The following is a 17,937-nucleotide window of genomic DNA, read 5'->3' as shown; positions in this document are numbered from 1 at the left end:
ACAGAGCATCAGATGCGACTTTGCCCGGGCGGCACACAGGAGTAATTACCTCCCTGCTGTTACAGGCGATACCCTATAAATTCCCTGTCCTTTTTTGCAGCAGGATCACACGCACGCTCCCGCTCAGGCTGCCCGTCAGCGCGGTCTCCTGTAATGCTGCGCTCTAATCAGCGGCCTCCTATTTTGTACTCGGACCTGGTTCTCTTGCCCAATTTGAACCTGTATCGATTTTTCCCCTTGATTCTCCAACTTCCTTAGATGAATACCATCAAAGACAAAGGATAAATTCCTTTTTGCCTGCTTCCCTGCAAATTCAGTAAGTACACTCTCCCCACCTACCTCCAGGTCATTTGAAGATATTAAATAATAACTGGACTTTCAAAGCAGTTCTCTTGGAGCTCTTTCGCCCGGCCCTTGCCAGTGATCTCTCCAAGTCTGTAACCCCGTTTCATCCAAGCAGTGGTCCAGTCTAATAAGCAGAAATTCCGGATTCCTGTGTGTCCTTCACTTCGCCAGACACCGCTTTCAAATTTAGCAGGGGCAGTTTTGCCTGCAGCTGCCAGGCTGCTCATCAGACAGTCAAACCGCTCAATCACACGGGTTGTTAGTTACCACCACAAAAGCAGATGCCAGCCCCGTGCTTTTTTATATATTATATATACATATATACACACACACACACAATTTTTCTTCATCTCTGGCAGTATTTCTGGAACGAGACTGCACTGCGGGCCAACTTCTGGAAGCAGAGGATGGAAAGCGATTGGGATCCTTTGGAAGGGAAGGGTCACTAAAAGGCAAAAGGCAAGTTAAAACTGCATGCAAACAGAGGAAAATACACAGGTCAGGATCACATGAGCTACCAGAGAGTGAAGAGAGCCTCCAGACGGTACGTAAACATTTCCCTTCCAAAATTTTCCTTGGAACAGGAACATTCAGGGGTTCAGAGGATAACAACTACTTTGGCTCTGGCTAATGTAACCTGAACACATAGCACTTACTGGGGACCAGCCAGAGCATCACTAAGCATGGTCAGTAATGGCAGAAACCAAGCATAAGATGTGGGTGAAGAAGCACTGCTGTCCCATCAATCTCAGCAACAGAAACCCCGTGTGCACTTCTGAGAGAAATCACTCCACTCCAGACAGCAGCATTTACACAGGATTAAGAATCATCTTTATTAGCAGTCGTATCAGACCATCAGGTTGTGTCTCCAGAGGAAATCAGCCGTGTCCCTTTGTAACATCACCGAGCGGATCAGCCCAAGTGCAAAGCAGTCAGGAAGTGAGCAGAATCCCATCATACCTGGTACCTCGGGAAAATTTATGAGTTCAGGAAAACAAACACGGAGCAGAAGGTTTCTCCCTTTAAAAGCCCATGGAGGCCACTTGAAGCTGAAGACACAAGTACTGGAAACGGCACCTGCGCGTGCCTGTTGGCACTGGGAGAAGCGTCCCATCACGCTCAGCCCTGGGCATTTCCAGCTTGGAAAGAGTTTCACATTTGCAGGCGAGACGCGACTGCCTTTGCATCCACAGCAAGTATCTAACCACTGAGAAATATTAATGCCATTACTAGTGCCTGTGCTGTTGACTGCAGATATAGGGTGGGGGTGAGTTTTCAGCCTTTTACAGGAGCAACTGATGGAGCCCAGAGCACAGCGACGGCTGTGTGTCCTTACTGGCCATGCTGGGTCCTGCATATAAGGCAATAGCAGACTTCTTAGGCTGAGAGCCTAACCAAAGGGTGATATTAATTTCGGCTCTGTAGAGCCTGTGCCGCGCAAAGTTCCATGCCATAAAGCTTTTCCTCTGTATCGCATGCCCCGTAAATTTTCCGCTCACGTCTGGACTTTATGTTTTAAAAATCACCCATAAAGCAAAATTGTGTGTGTTTTGCCAATGAGCCCAAGCTAAACACTGGAAAGGGAAAAGAAAAAAAAAAAAACAAACCACCCCACGCTCGAGCCTGCATTTCACTCAGTCTCAATAACGGCTGTCAGTCACCTTAAACGCTAGCTCCGCATTATTCTCCGAAGGAAGCGATGGAAGCCAGCGGCGGGCTGGCGCTCCGTGAAAGCCCCCGCTCCTCGCTCCATACCTCTTGCTAATGAGAGGAGGAGGTTGGGAAATGGGGGCTCAGCGGCAAGTCTAGCCTCTTCCTGACAAATACGCCGCCAAGCAGGAGATGCTGGGGGATCTTTAAAGTCAACGCCTTACTGGCAGCACCGAAAGGACCTCCTTTTCCTTGCACAACCATCACGGAAACGTCTCTCCACCACTCGGCGAATGCATTTGGCTCTTTGCAGATGTCCCCCTTGCTCCTGGCCTTGGGGGCCTCACGGTCAAACAGCACCTGCTTCCCCTGCACCAGTGGCCGTTCGCTCACGGGCAAGGGCTGGGTGTTTTTCTCATTTGGTTTTCTGCTGCTGCATGAACACAGCATGCCGTGAAGCAGAGGCAGAGAACCATGCTCCTGCTCTACAAGCTGCTGGCCTGGGATTAAAATCAATGACCTACTTGGGAAAAAAAAAAGTTCAATATTCTTCTAATAACTCGGAGTCACCAAGCCAAGTTAAAGGAAGCATCTCCCATAGATAGTTTCCCCTGAGTCACTGACTGTAATGCTAAGTTATACAATTAAGTCCTTCCTTATTGGTTCACCTCTCCTAGACCATAGATCCATGTAATCTGAGAAGATAAATACAACAACTGCGTTTAGCCTAGGCTGCATTTGCATACGTAAGTTTAAAGCGACTTTAAAAGCCAATCCCCCTTGGGGGTGGGCATCTTTTCGGGTGTTACAGTAGCTCATCCTTCTGAAAGCATCTGGGTACCATATGCCATCTGTCTACTTCGATTAACCGATTTTCCACTGCGAACCTAGAAAGCGTAACATCAGAGCCTTTCTAATAACTCACCCTGGCTTTTATAGACCTTTTTCATCACTGATAAAAGGCACCTCAAAAACACAGAAGGCTACTTAGCGTTTCGGTTTCCTTCGATAAGTAAGTCAGTGTCCACAAACGGCTCAGGGTTCCCAGATGCATCTGGCACGGGCAGTGAGACAACCCGAGGGCAGAGCTACGCCAGCCACAGTAAAGGAGATGTTGTAGGGCTTGGGTGGCCCCGGGCCCTGGCAGGGACCGGCCGGCTGCCGGTGCGGGCGTGGGCAGGAGAGCCGCAGCCGCCAGGGCTGGCGAGAGCCTTGGTGCTCTGAGCAGGTAGTTCAGGTGCTTCCTGAGCACCAGGGAAGGAGCTGGTCTCTCCCCGTCTCCTTTGCACTCTCAGTTCTTCCAGCACGGCTTTGTAAGTGCAATCGTTACGCTGATCCTTCAGTGGTGCTCTAAAGCAACAACATTTTTTGAATTCCCACAGGGGTGAAACGACTTAAAGAAACTGGCAGAATCTAAGATCTCCCTGAGTGACGAAGGTCTGAGAGACCTTTTGAATGCAGGGACACAAACGGACCAGAGAGCACCCGTTCACTGAAAGCAGACCTCCTCCCAGATGCCAAACCGATGCGCTAAGGCAGGCTGCCGGCCACGCTGCAAAGGCCGTGCTGTTTGGGGTCTGCCCCAAAAACACCGCCTGCCTTGCCTTTTAGAAACGTAAAGAAAGAATACCCCGAAGTAGTAACGCGCAGCAAGCGGGGCCCTCCACGGCTCCTCTAGATGAGGTGGACAGCGAGAACGGAGCAGGCGGACCCCAGCGCCAGCCCCAGCACGATATAAAACGTCATCACCACCCCCGCCGCCTCGGCCAACTCTTTCGGCATGATCTTGGGACCGTAGATGATGGCTAGCGTTCCCAGGTAGCCGTTGCTGAGTCCTAGGAGCACGGTGAAGGCCACCGGGTACACGTCTCTGTTGAAGACCACGGTTTTGATTCGAGTCCGAGGCTGGTAGTTGCTCAGGATGAACAGCGGGAGCAAGACAGTCCTCAGGAGAACGAGAGCGGGCAGCAGCTTGCTCTTCGGGCCCGGGGCCTGGATCCAGGCAGTGATTTGCCTCCCACACCAGTCCGAAAAATTGTAGAGGAGGAAACTTGTGAGTGGCACAAAGTACTTGTTGGTCCACGGGCTGCCGGAGGACTTGTTGACAGACTCTATGTTGGAGGAGAGAGAAGGGAAAACGATGATGGAGATGAAGAAGACGTAGAAGAGACAGAAGCCCAGGACAGCAGTCTTCCTCAGGATGGGACGGAGCGGGGGGATATCTGGAGCGCGGGTCCCTTTTGCTAAAAACGAGCTGTTCACACTGCCTTGTGACCCGTCCTCTAGAGAGCTGCTGGGCGATTCTGCTGCCAGATAGGGGCTCTCTTTGTGGCTTCTCATGTAGTACCTGAAAGAGGAGGAGGAGGGAAATCATTAGCCAACAGCTGGGCATGAAGAGGAAGGCGAGAATTAGAGAGAAGCCAGGGGTGCAGGGACATCTGCCAGAGCCAGAGGAAGAGGAGGCTCCAGCAGGCTGGGCAGCTCGTGCTTGCCACCCAGCCAGGAAGGGGATCCTCCTCCTACGTGGCGGGGAGACGCTGCCACCAGCCCTTCGCCCTGGCCATCCGAGTCTACACACACCCCTGTACGAAGAGGCGATTCCCAGGGACTCATCTTCTCCCAGCCTCAGGACTCAGCTTTACCCAAGAAACACCCTCAGTGATTCACGGGGGGACCAGGCGTTTTTAGGGTCACCAACACCAACATGACCTATATGGGTCATACACTAGTTCAGACAGATACGTCATCAGGACCCATTTGGCTGGCTATTTCCAGATTTTAGTTCTCTGAAGACCTAGTTCTAGAAATTTGGAGGAAGACACGTTAGAAGCTGCTTGCGCAGTTTCTGTCACCCCCCTCCATGGTGGCTTTTCAGAAACTCAGCACACGCTGTGGCAAGCGCTGCAGTTTCTGTCTGTGGTTTCTGTCGAATCGGGAAGTTCAGACGTCGGCAGAGCAGCAGGGACACTGCTCCTGGCAGCTGGAGACGGAGCACGAGGGTGCTGGGCTCGGCTCTCCGACAGGACGCCCAGGAGGGGATCACACCACGGGCAGGAGGGCTGATGGGGCAGGAACCGGCGGAGCACGCGGGTCCTTCTGGCCACCCATCCCCGAAAGGCATCTGCTCCGCACACTGCAGAGCTTTCAAAGCAGAGAAAAAAGGTTATCCCTTCCTGCCTGCGTTTGTGGGGCACCTGCAGAAGGTGGTGGGAAGCCAACCCTGGTTATGCCGGGGCAGTACCTGGAGTACTCCAGCTTGGGAAGGAGGAGGTAGACCATGATGCAGATGACGATGAAGATGTCTGCCGTCAGGAAGTAGGCCAGGGCGCTGTCGGTAACGTCGGCCGTCGCTGCCAAGTCTATCACGGAGGCGATGGCGCTGACCGTGCCACCCATGGCCTGGCCTACAGAGGGGAGGAGAGAGCTAGAGCTCAGCGCTGGGGGGCCGAGCCGGTGGCATGGATCCAGGCACAAGCCACCGTACAGCCTAGGGCTCAGGAGAGACACCAACGAGGCAGAGCAACCCACAGCACTCACATATCCAGCAAGGCAGGTTTTGGTGGGGACGTTGCAGGGGACGTAACCTAGAACAGGAGCATCCTCTTGCTGAGCATCTCCTGGCCTGCGTAGCCCACACCTGTGTGCGGCAGCTCACCCTCCTACTGCCTCTCCTCTACCCGTCCCAGACACTGCGGACATCTCCGGATCCAGCAAACCACCTCTCTCTGCGAGCCCTCAAAGGCCACCTGCGCCGGAAAGCCCAGCCGCATGCACCGAGCCACCTCCGTTGCCGTGCCCAGCTGTGTCGTGGCTATTCGTGGGGTTACAGCAGAGCCAAACCCCCATTGCTCCGCACCTCCTTCCAACACAGCCATGGCACGCTGCGCGTGGAGGTGCCGGGTCCTGCAGAGGAGAGGGTCTGAACCTGCCCCAAACCCACACCTGGCTCTCCACCGCTGGGCATCCTGCTGCCTCTCTTCTGGGCTTCCCTAGACGGGAGCTCCAGCCACTAGTGACAGGTTTATCCTCCTGCAAAGCGAGCAGCCATCTCGGGGATGTAGTGATTCCCCGCACCGGGTTAAACTCACTAAAACAGTCCTGTCTCGGCCTGGGGAAAACATTTCTGTCTCCGTCTTGATTTTTTTCCCCTTTCCCTCTCAGTTTCTCAGACGTTCTACAGCACATTTATAATGTTATCAACAACAGCCAAACCTCCAGGGAGCTCATCACTCATGGCTCCAAATGTGCCCCGCATCACTTATGGAAATGAATGTAAATGCTGAACAGAAAAGAGGAGACAGTGCAAAGTTGGAGATTTCTCAAGGTGCAAACAAAGGAACTACGGGACAGTGTCTCCTCCCCTTTCCCTGCGCAAAAAAAAAAAAAAAAAAAAAAAAACCAAACACATAGATCCCACCCATTCCTTGGGCTCCAGGTGCCCTGAGGGATATTCAGCCCCAGAAGAGGGAAGGTGAAGGTCTGCTCCTCTCCTTGTCCCTGCCAAGAGACCTAAGCACCTCACTGCAGGGAGTACGGCAGTTTACGGGATATTTACAGAAACAAGGGAGCCAGCTCATGTGACTGAGCCTCTCTCTTATGCAGCAACTTCCCTTTATCTTTGCCTGCAAGATTTTTTTAAGACAAAGTCAAGTTTCTAAAATAAACATCATATGACGAAATGCCAGATGCAAAAAAAAAAAAAAAAAGAAAAAGAAAAAAGAGAGAGAACCCCCCCCCCACCACCAACCAAGCAAAGAAAACCCCACAACATAATCCCACCCGGCCGCAGCACGAAATGCTGGACGCAAAGTAGGGTCCCATCTGCCTAAACAGGCCCACACAGGGATCAAGCAGGCAAGAAGGTTTCCTCCTCCTCCTCACCACCGCTCAGCACAGCGGAAGAAAACGAACCTGAGATCAAGGCCTGCGAATTCTTCATCGGGAAGCAGCTCGTCAGGCCGAACATGCTGCTGCTGAAGATGGTGGAGGCGCTGCTGACGACCACCACGCAGACGATGGTGATGGCGAAGAAGTGGGTGGTCCAGGTGGAAGTGTCTACCTTCACCAGCACCGTGATCACCAGGAAGACGGCCAGCATCACGAACAGGGAGGAGAGGATGCGGACGCCGGCAGGAACCCTAGGGGAGAACGCAACGGGTGCCTTGGACCTCCTGCGACTTCTTCCCCCTCCCTTTACGTATTTTGACACCAGGCAACCCGGTTAAAAGATGCCACAGCCCAGAAAGAGCCGCAGTGTGGCCTGAGAGCCAGCTGGGGAGGACGATGATGCAGAGGACACCATGAACTAACTCCTTTGCCACGAGAAAGGCCAAAGAAAATAAAAGGCGGGGAAGGGAGTAAAAAGTAATTTTTCTTAACAGCGTTTGGATATCTACTCCACAATTTCCACGCTGTCTATCAGGGCTTAGCCGACTCAGTCTAGCGACTCTATAAACCCGACCAGGCTGTATGTCTCTATTTCCACCAGGAATGGGGAGATGCTCCCACCGCAGGAGCAACACGCAGCGGTGGCCATAAAGCCTCCCCGGGGAGCGCTGCCGGCCGGGTGAAAGCAATCCCGCGCGTGTGGCTACAAGGTCACCAGTTGCTTGAGCGAGGAGGTTACTTATTACACAGACACGAGATTATCGGCTCACCCTCGGGCAAAGGAAAGAGGAAGAAAGCTAAACTAGCAATCAAGATTAGAGATTAAGCACACAGATGGCTGTAACCGCTTCGGCCAGCTCCAGCGAGCCGTGAGGACCAGGCGGACAACCGACCAGCCCTGCCCGGAGGACCTGCACGATGGAGTTCGTCCTGCCGCACAGCCCTCCCGGGGGACACTAACGCTCCCTGACCGGCCTGTTTTTAGGAGGACTGATCATGTACCTGCATACACACGGACGACTTTCCTTCTCAAGCAACTAAATGATGAATTTATTAACGCTGAGAACAAAGGAGCAATTAAAACAGCGCAAGCAAACCGAATCACGACTAACTCCACGCACGGATGCTCTCGGCAGGGGAGAGGGCGTATTACTTCAGTTAATCTCAATCTGCTGTGATTAAGGCAGTGACAGAAGAGGGTGTTTTTATCACTCAGGGAGCCTGCGTTCACGCACCTCTCGTGCCTGCACAGGACAGTTTCCTCCCTCTCTCCCAAAGGACGTGCACAAGAGGTGCCCACGCGCACGCGTGCTCCCTCCCGCTGCGGTCGGGACAGGCCGGGGAGCGCCTGGTGCTCAGGGTGCCCGGCACCAACGTGACATCTGCACAGGGCCTTGGTTAGCCTGCAGCTCTCCCTGCCTGCGCCTGCCACAGGGAGCACCTGACCACGAGAAGGGAACATAAGACGCTCCTCGGTGACGGGTGAGCCAACCTGGAGGACGCCGCGGGGCGGGTGCTGCCCTTAGACCTCGCGTGCTTGCCAACCCGAGGAAAATCAGAAAGCCCTCTCGGAAATAACACCTTTGCTGGCCACCCCTTACCTTTCTGCAGGCAGCGCGAAGAGCCGGGCAGGAGCTGCGACCCCTTTTAGCGATGCACCTGAGCACCGACAGGGGCAGCGTCAGCAAGCGGCTCCGCGCGATGTGCGTGCAACACGCCACATGGCTTGCATGCAGACTAACGGACATCGCATCTGACTGCTGACTGCAGCAGCCTCTGCAAAACGAGTGCTGTGCCACAAAAACACTCGTGGGACGCTCCCCAGTCTCTCGGGATCTTCCTCAAGAGGGCTAGAGGAAAGCGCAGCTTCCAAAGGTTAGCTAAGGCTTTTTTCTCCCGCTGCAGCGGTGACGGGGAAGGGACCGGAGCGATGTGGCCGGCAGCGCAGCAGCACTTACTTGTTGACAAGCAGGAAGTTTCCAATCAGGCAGAGCACCGAGGGCACCGTCGAAGCAATGGAGATGTAACTCTCAAAGAAGTCCTGCAAAGAAGGAAAATAAAAGAAGAAAAGATAAGAGGCGTGTGGCAGCAGAGAGTGCATGCATTTCAGGCCCTACATACTGCAGGACTGCAGATTTTGAGCTGTGCTTTTCCCAGCTCGTTTGTGGTGCGCTCGCCTTCGCGCTGCTCGTCCAGCGACTGCAGCCAACTTGCAGGCCGTCACCGATATTTACCGTGTCAGCACGGTGTTTGGTCAGAAATACCACCTGAGGAAGCAAAACGGCACGGCCGGTACGGAGAGAATTGCCACGTACTGCTTTCATTTGGCAAGAGTTTCCCCTGCAGCTGCGACGAGCACTCGCAGCCCAAAGCCTGCTGGCTCAGGTGCCCCGACAAACCCCTTAGCCGCTTCGTCTTACTTGAGCTCCGTCAGGGCGCTTTTTTTAATAAACCAGGGCATGAAAGCATCAGTATCACTAGCTATTCATCTCGAAAGCCCGCAACGATTAGCAAACCTATTTCTCCTTCTGCACGTGGAGTCATTTGGACACCACGGGAGAGAAGATGCTCCAGCAAAACCAGTGTGGGTCTCGAAACAGGGACAGCTGTTTTCTTGGTCGCCCTCTGTGCGCACATGAAACGGAGACCGAGACTCGGCGCACGTTTACTCTGCACACTCATACGTCAGCCGAGGAACTTGCCTGCAACGCCGGTCAGTATTCGCCAGCCTGCCTCGCACAGAGGTGGGCAAGGCCGTCGCGAAGGCGGACACAGAAAGCAGTAACTACACTAAAGACAGAGATTTCCGTGCCAAGATTGCAGCCAAACACGTACATTTTCAATCCATTTTACATATTATGCTGTTAAACCGGGCCTCCGCTGTTTCCCCTGCTTTGAGGCACCTAATTCTCTTTTTTCGCCCGGGGAATCTCAGCCAGCAGCTAGGACCACCCTTGCAAAGAGGATGGCCTCCATACGCACAGCACGGGAGACGGGGCTCCCTTTTCTGCAGCTACCTGGCTACAGAGATGGGGCACGTCACGTCCGAGAGTTAGACGGCACTTGGCACATCTTCTCTATGCGTTGGATTTCTGCAGCTTTGCAATGTAGTCTTTTAATCTGTTTACAAGCCTGTTAATTTATTCGTCCCCATCAAGAGCTTCACTGTAAGCACCAGGAAATCTAATAATCGCTCCTAGCGGGTCCGTGTAGACAGAGACATGAAGGCACACGCTGGCCGCGTCTGCTGGGTGAAACAGGAGGCTCAAAGCTCTAGCGTCACACAGTGAATTATAGGGGAGGAGACAAAGCAAATTGCAAAGTTGACTACGAAAAGTAAGCCTGGTTTAGCGACCTAGCTAAATCAAACAAACCCCAAACCAAGCCAGGGGTGCTTGATATATTTCCAAAATATTTTTGGGAAGAAAAAAAGTTTTATAAGGCTTTATACCAAATAGAAGTACAGCCGTATATCTAGTAATTCAGTAACGATGCTGCATTCCCAGCACCACCAGGAAATGTTCACTTGTTCTAAGCAAGCATGTGCACACAACCAGTGAGAAAAGTATTTTCAAAGTATTTAAGAAACTGAGGTGTCTGCATTGCACTCAGTGGCTCTGGGAAATTTTGCTCTGCCTTATTCACAGCCAAACCCTTCTGGAAAAGGGTGGGCAAGTAGATGCGTTTCGACTGCAATTGTTTAAAAAAAGGGCCAGGAGAACATAAATACCAAACAAGACTATGACCTGGATTCTTCGATTTTTGAAAAAAGCATAATAATACAAGGATGCTGCTTCAGACAGAACCATATCCCATCCAGAAAGTGTCAGCACAATGTTTTTGGCTGCTTTTCGGGTGTGCACCCCTAAAACCTTTCCAGTGCAGAAGCAGAACCTGGATGGCAAATTCAACCCCTGCCTTAACCAAAGGAAAATATCAGGCTCCGTACCTGTTTCTTCTCTTTGTTTCTAACCGATAGACCTTAGCCCATCTCAAATAGTGACTCTTCTCCCCGCCCAAACCCACCTTCCTCCCATCTCCTGCCACCAGCATCCCTCAGCCGCGAGAGCCGAGGCCGATAACGGAGGTTGTTGACCCAGCATTAGCCAGAGCATCCTCAAACGCAATGCTGCGCGGATGTGGTGTTAGTCACACAGTTTGAAAAAACAAACAAGGGCAAAGCACGACCGCAGCAAATTAGTCGCCAGCGTCGGCCGGCACTGCCCCGAGTTGGCAAGATGCTTTTGCAAAGCGGTAGTTATTCAGCAATCGCTGGAACTCGGCGGCAGAGGCAGCTGGGCTCTCGCTGGGCTAAAAAAAGCAATTTGGGCCCATGGCAGCGGCTCAAGGCGCTGAAGCGTTACCCGGATCACAGGGCATGAAATTAGCAGCAGCGGGCCAAGAAGAGTCTGCTGGGTGCAAGCGCGTCTTTTGAGAGCCGAGCTCTGCCTCTGACGAGTGTGCAGGTAACACTCTTCCCCGGCCCAAAAGTTGGCACTGGGAGCAGCTCTGAAACGGTCCAGGCTGGAAAAAGTCCTACTGCAAAGGCGGCTGCCCCTGCCCGTCCCATCAGCTGCACTGACGGCCAAAGGCACCAGGGCTGCGCGCTGCAAACAGCCAAAGACTAGCAGCGTTTTAGCATCATCAGCAACTTAGCTGGGAAAAGTTCGCTGTTCTCAGTCAACGCGTGGTGATCGAGTTGCCCAATCCATCAGCGCTTAATTCTGCCTCAAACGAAGTGCTAGCACAGAATGCAAAGGAAATACATAGGTGAGAACAGCATGCAATTTTTTCCTCTGCTGTTTAGGATTTTCAAGCCTTCAGGCCTGGGAAACCAGGGCTTCGCAGCTTGCTCTGGGCAGGACTTGCTCGGGAGCCTCCCCTGCCTCCCTCTTTTTCAGGTATGCAGAGAGACTGGACTCCTACAAACCACTTGCTTGATGTTCAAACGCTCCATGGCCCACTTTGACAGGTAAAAATCCATTTTCTTAACCAAAGAGCCCTCTTCCTTCCCCAAAGTACTTATTTAAGCATTAACAGCGTGCACTCCCTGCCCGCACGCCTCTCCGGTGACCTCTCCGCCACCGACACAAGCTGCTCAGGAACTTCTAGCAAGCCAGGGCTTGCTGCACCTTCTGCAGGTACCTCCGCGTCCCCGGGCTGCGGTGTCCTCGGAGCACAGCAGGACACAAATTTCTCTCCCAAACCGCAGAGAGGCATCGAAAGGGGTTTGGGCAAGAGCCTGAGAAATCCCAGGAGCAAGCGAGCCAACACTAATGGATTTATTCCTAGCTGTAACCCTGCAACGTCAATCACCGCGGGCCAGCAGGAGACTGCACAAACTCATCACACCTCTCAGAGGCCAGGTCGACCTGGGGCGCAGAACGGCCGCCGCAGAAGCAGCGACACATTGAGGGCTTTAACCCCATTAAATACCTGCAGGTTTTAAGCCCGGTTTGGAAGACTCTCTGCTGTGGCCAAACTCTTTTTCCCACGCGAAAAAGGAAAAAAAAAAAGAAAGGAAAAAAAGGTATTTTAATGGCTTTTTACGAGAACATGAAGGACCCAGGTGCTCCTGCACTGAGCTAACTAAAAAAGCGCTGCACCCAGCAGCGTGCAACGTAAATACTGGCACACCACCAAGGAAGTCAACAGACTCAGCGAAAGGAAGGCCGGGAAGCAAAACACATATCAAGTCGGGAGAGGTCGGCACAGCTCCTGGCAGGCGCGGGGGAGGCCCGCGTCGCTCCATCGCCCCGTCCCCAGCAGCTCGATCAGTGCCTGCGCGTTTTGCCTGCAGCAACTTTGCAAAGCTGGAATTAGCATCTTTGCAGCAGCACCGTCCTCCCCCCCATCAAAAAAGCAGCAGGCTTGAGGCCTGTTCAGATTATCACAGCTGTGAGCGCAGGACTAGAGAAAAGGTGAGCTTTGCACCTCGCTCTGCGTCTACATAATAAAAAAAAAAAGTGCCCAAACCGCCTGAACGAGCTGGGCAACGGGAGGAGGAGAGGCATGCTTCAGAGCAGGACGCAGCCTCACGCCAGCGACGCTTCTTCCAGCCGCAAAGAAACACCACTGCTCTGCCAAGGCAGCATGGGGAAATAACCCCATGGCGGGGAAATAACCCCCCCGGCACGCACAGCCGGGACGCCGCGGCTAGAGGGGGCCCGCGCCGAACGCGCCCGGCAGCCCCAGCCCACGGCCAAAGACGGCTTCAGACAACCTGTGCACCAAAACTAGTCAGCGCAACAAGCCCCGAGCTCGTTTTGATTAATAGGCATTGCGGTTTTAAATTGGCTTTGGTTCCACGTTAAGCTTTCAACCTGTCGCAGGGTTTTTTTGTTTTTGTTTTTGTTTTTAGTAAAAGCTGCCAGGGCATCAGCCTGGGTGAGCTGGCCCAACGTCAGGCTCACGTCACGCCCTGCCCAGCTGCTGCTCCCGGTCTCCAGCTCGTTATTTAACAGCTCACATCCGCAGGGTGCTCCGTCTCCGCGGTTAGCCTGATCGTCCCGGGACAGGGTTTGGGAAACCTGGGGAGCCATTCGCTGAGTTGGCGCTTTGTGCCCATCCGGGACAGGGGGCAGCTAACCCACCGTGGTTAGGAGACGGGCAGGCAACCCGCTTCTGCTTGAAGCGCCTAGAACCCTGATCACTACACCCTGCTCCAGCAAGGGGAGCCCAGAGGGCTCCAGGCCCACTTCTGGGCAGCTCAGGGATACTTCTCCTCCCAGTCTCCAGGTCTGGGAAAGAGCACGAAGAGAAACCATCTGCTCACAGGTGCTTGCAGTAACACGGGCTTTTCTGTGCACAAAGGAACCCACACCCCCTGAGCCATAACTCCTTGCAAAGACAAGACAGACCCAAAAGAGAGGTTTTTTAGAAGAAAACAGGAGCGTACCTTCCTCTCCCCCGCTCCAGCAACTCGCATTCCCCCTCCCTAGCAAGCTGCTTCCCCAAGGTTGGGCCATCAGTCGAGGAGTGACAACCTCCTTGGCCCATATGCCAAGAGCCAGGTATTTATCACCGTGGCAGATACTTTGGTCACAGCTGCCAAATCTTGAAGGAAAAGCCGTAAAGCATCCTAGCGGGTCGAGACTACTGCGAGCCACGTGCCCTGGGGCACACTCTCTTTGCCTACACCCTGCCACTGGCAGCCTTGCAAAATCCCGCTGCCGTGACTCCTTTTGCCTCCAAAGGACACGCGTCACCCTTGGATGCAAGGAAGAAGATGCTTAAAGCACGCCTGATGCCTCTCCACGGGGCCACGGCACCATCCTGCGTTGCCCGCAGCAAGGCAGATGGATGCTGCTCGGTTTTCTCCCCTGTGCATGACAAAACACACTAATAAAGCTACGCTGGCAATAAAACAGCTCTTCCAGGTACGGCCAGAAGCCCAGAGCTACCTATCACCCGGCTGAACCCCCAGCCCACACATTAGCCGTGGCCGAGTTTAGCTGAGGGACGCACAGGGCCCAGCAGGGCTTGAGGGCTCTCCGAGTCCAAAAAGCCGAGCAAAGAGATGTTTTACCTTATGCAGTAGAAATTATCCTTAAAAAAGGCAGGCTTGCTTATGGGAAAGGCGAGAAGTGAGCTAGGACGAACGAAGGAGTTTGTACTCATTTTGGAGGACGGACCCCGCTGCTCCACTCCGCCTCTTCTCATAACTAAAGTTCACTCACAGTTTTACTTGCTTCAGACCTCGGAGGAGCAAGATCTCCCGCTCCACGCTTTCCCTTTCTTGGATGTGTGAGTTTTCCCTGTAACATTCCCGCTCAAGCAGGCTCCTTGGCCAGTTTTTCCCTTAGAACAGGGGAAAAAAACAGCATTTTGGGCAGAGAGAAATGAATCGTTCTCTCATTGCCTCCTGCTCTCCTATGCACCTTAAGCCTATACCTTACCACGCCAGCTAACCTACGCCTTTCACGGGTATCGCAATAAAACACGAGCCGGTCCCGGCAGCCGTCGCGGGTCCCGGCGGCAGCACACTCACGCGGAGGTCGGAGGCTCCCTGTCCCGCCGGGCCGGGCTGGCCGGAGCAGTTCTGCAGCTTGTACATCCAGTACTGCTTCGCCGTGATGAAAAAGTTCCAGGGCAGCAGGGAGCCGATGCCCAAGATGAAAAAGATCGCGTAGGCCCCATTCAGGCGGTCGTCGGGCTTCCGCCGGCCGTACGCGTTCAGCGACGGCTCCTCGAGCAGCGGCTCCTCTTCCAGGAGGGAGCTGGCGGCCGGCTCGTGCATGGAGCCGGCGGGCGACGGGTCGCCGCGTCCCCCGCCTTCCAACTCCGCTGCCGCTGCCGGGAGAAAGCAAAAGTAGCTGTTACGAGGTGAGGGACGTAAGTGATTGCAAGCCAGCTGGATTACCCAGGACTGGGCGAGCAGGGGGCTCACTCGCCCTCCGGCACAAGCAGGGAGCCTCGGGTGCTGCAAAACACCGCGCCGACGAATATTTCACCGTCGGGCGCTGCAAAGCGACTCTTGAACCGACGTAGCCCCGTGGGGCTTTGCCAAGCCACCCGCGGACTCACCTCCGCCGCCGGCTCTGCAGGGCGCCCCGAAAGGCCCCGACGGCCCTGCCCGGACAGCCGCGGGGCGGGGGGGGGGGAGGGAAGAGGCCGCCGGAAAACAGAGATTTTGCAGGGAAACGCGATTTAACGCATCCCTTCCGCACCCCCCCGGGCACTCACTGGGCGCCGCACGGGCCCTGCGCGCCGGGCCGTCCGCTCCGCCCCGTCGGGGGCGGCCCCGGCCCGGCCCCCCCCGCCCCCGCCGCCGCTCCGGCCCCGCGGGCGGCGCCTGCTCGGGGAAGCGGCGCGGTGCGGCCCGCCCCGTCGGGGGAGGCGGCTGCGCCCGGAGCTCCCCCCGAAGCATCCCGCTAGTTTTCCCAGGAGGAGGAGGAGGAGGAGGAGGACGGGGGGGGGAAGTCATCCTTGCAGCTGCAGGGCCCACCATCTAAACTTAGAGCGGCTCTTTAAAAAAAAATATATATAAAATATATATATTTTAATCGTGCCACGCGTTACTAAGACAGAAATAGCGAAACCAGGCCCAGCGGGCCTTTCGGCGCGGCCTGGCATGGGTTGAAGTCACCGGAGCGTGAACACGTCCTCGTTTCCCGACCGTCCGGGAGCAGAGGGCATCCTCGGGATGGAGCCTCCAGAGAAGCGGCGGATTAATTCCCCGCTCCCTGCTGCGCTTCCTGCAACGCCCCATTAAACCGAACTTTGCTGTAAAGTCTCTGCTTCCCTGCGAGTTACATGTTAACAGTCCCCCTGGAGGCAGGGTGATTATTAAGGAAAGTATCGAGTCCCCTTCCTCTCCCCCATCCCTCCTTTCCTTTTTGCCTTTTCTTGCCTCTGGAGCAGGGATTTTCCCTGCTGCTTGGACAACCACACAGGAAAATTACACCTTGCTAGGGCGCAGCTTTTCTGCAATCCTGCTGCAAGCGGCGGGGCAGTGCCTAGGAGACACCGCACCGGGCCAGGTGTTTGCACTTGGGTTTGGAATTAGGGGGGTTACAGCTTCTGCTTCCAGCTGTTTGCCCTTATCCTTCATCATCTCTAACAAGCTAGATAATTTTAACCAACCTGGGAATGTTCATTTCTGTTTTGCTGACACTTTTATGCTGCTATTCCTTTATTCCCCACTGAAGGGTTTCTTTTACTTCTGTCTTTTCTATATGTAACTGCACATTGGAAAACATGGTCTCTCCCTTGCTGTTTCCTCCACTTCGTGTGTGTCTATCCCCACTTCTTCAAAGCAAAACAAAAGCAAAAAATCAGGCCCATGGCCTCTTCTGTGTTGTGGGATTCATCTTCCCAATGCACTAGGAGTGCATGTGCACAACCCTCATGGCACTGCTATATTAAGCCAGGTCTGGCTAGTCCTTGTGGCCCAGGGACCCCCCCTCTTTCCATCGAGACTTTATGTCTCTCCATCCGAGTATCTCCTGCTGCGGTGTGCCATTTTGCAGGTTTGATGTCTCTGCCCGCGGATGTTTGGCCAAGATCCAGCTGGGCCCTGCACTGGGGATGCATCAGCTCAGCAGAACCGGAGATGGTCTGGTCTCTGCTATTTGCAGAAGGACTGGAGATGGCCTGGTCTCTGCTTTTTGCTGAAACCCATGCACAGGGCTGTGGGACAAATGCCCGGCACACCGGCCCCTGTACCTCCACTCCTGACAGCACCACTGCGTGCAGATACGGCAGCCAGCTGGGACCTAGAGCCGAGCACCGCACGTCTGTCCCACCCTCCTCGGAGGCCTGAGGATAACGAATCAGATGGGCTTGGCCACCCAGATGTAAAAATAACCCAAGACCCTTGCATGCTCTCATTTTTTTTTTCTTCCTTCGTGAGCAAACAAAAAGCAGCACGTGACCAAGCCGCAGCACCCACGGGGCATGTGCTGGAATGGAAGGGCTTGAGAGGAGCACTGAGGTTTCTCTCCAGAGGTTTCTTCTCGGGACTTTCATCCGCATTGACATGCCAGACTGGAAAAGCACCTAAGGAGATTGCACAGCCTATCCGAGTCAGTAACCCATCAGCTCAGAGGGATTTGCCTGGTATTTCTGACCTGCTGTGGTCTATCATGTCAAAAAATCCACTGTTCAGGAAAAGCCTCAGATCACATCAAAACAAGAGACCGTGACAACCGGCCGGGATAAACAACACAAGTCTGCGGTCAACCAGAGCTGCTAGAGTCCCTCCAGTAAATATTACCCATGCTCCAGAGACAGCCTGCAATGCAGATCTACACGCCGGGTCAGGCCAGGTTTGGGGACATTCGCATGTTCCAAGTACGGGTTCTTTTCTGCGGTTTCTTTTTCGCTTTTAGCTGTCATGAGGATTGAATTCGGTATCCTGACTGCATAGCAGATTTGGGCCAGCATAATTTTAAGGGGAAGCAAAGAGCAAAGTCTTTCAATGGAGCAGCATCAGATGAAATCAGTCACCAGCTGCTCGAAGCTAGCCACAGATTAGGGCACATGGAAAGCCAGAGTAGTGCAAAAAGTACCAAATGAAAGCAGCCTGGGAGGCTGAGGTTAGAAGAATTAATG

The 17,937-nt window shown here is 54.0% G+C and overlaps 1 protein-coding gene across 2 annotated transcripts; it reads right to left on the bottom strand.

Moving 5' to 3' along the window:
- Positions 1 to 1,153: 1,153 nt before the first annotated feature.
- On the bottom strand, positions 1,154 to 15,627 carry SLC29A3 (solute carrier family 29 member 3). Of its 2 annotated transcripts, none has more exons than XM_064513625.1 (6): positions 15,409 to 15,627; positions 14,873 to 15,174; positions 8,841 to 8,923; positions 6,907 to 7,133; positions 5,237 to 5,399; positions 1,154 to 4,342 (listed from the first exon to the last, which is right to left on the bottom strand). In XM_064513625.1, exons 2-6 carry the CDS (start codon positions 15,119 to 15,121, stop codon positions 3,670 to 3,672), a joined length of 1,395 nt encoding a protein of 464 aa, XP_064369695.1. In that variant the 5' UTR covers positions 15,122 to 15,174; positions 15,409 to 15,627; the 3' UTR covers positions 1,154 to 3,669. The 2 variants fall into 2 exon arrangements, with proteins under 2 accessions (XP_064369695.1, XP_064369696.1); XM_064513626.1 differs by having other exon boundaries at positions 15,568 to 15,626.
- Positions 15,628 to 17,937: the final 2,310 nt, after the last annotated feature.

Source organism: Dromaius novaehollandiae, chromosome 6, assembly GCF_036370855.1.
Source record: "Dromaius novaehollandiae isolate bDroNov1 chromosome 6, bDroNov1.hap1, whole genome shotgun sequence".
Lineage (NCBI taxonomy): Eukaryota > Metazoa > Chordata > Aves > Casuariiformes > Dromaiidae > Dromaius > Dromaius novaehollandiae.
The sequence above is the reverse complement of the archived record's forward strand: the minus strand, read 5'-3'. Positions and strand labels throughout refer to the sequence as shown.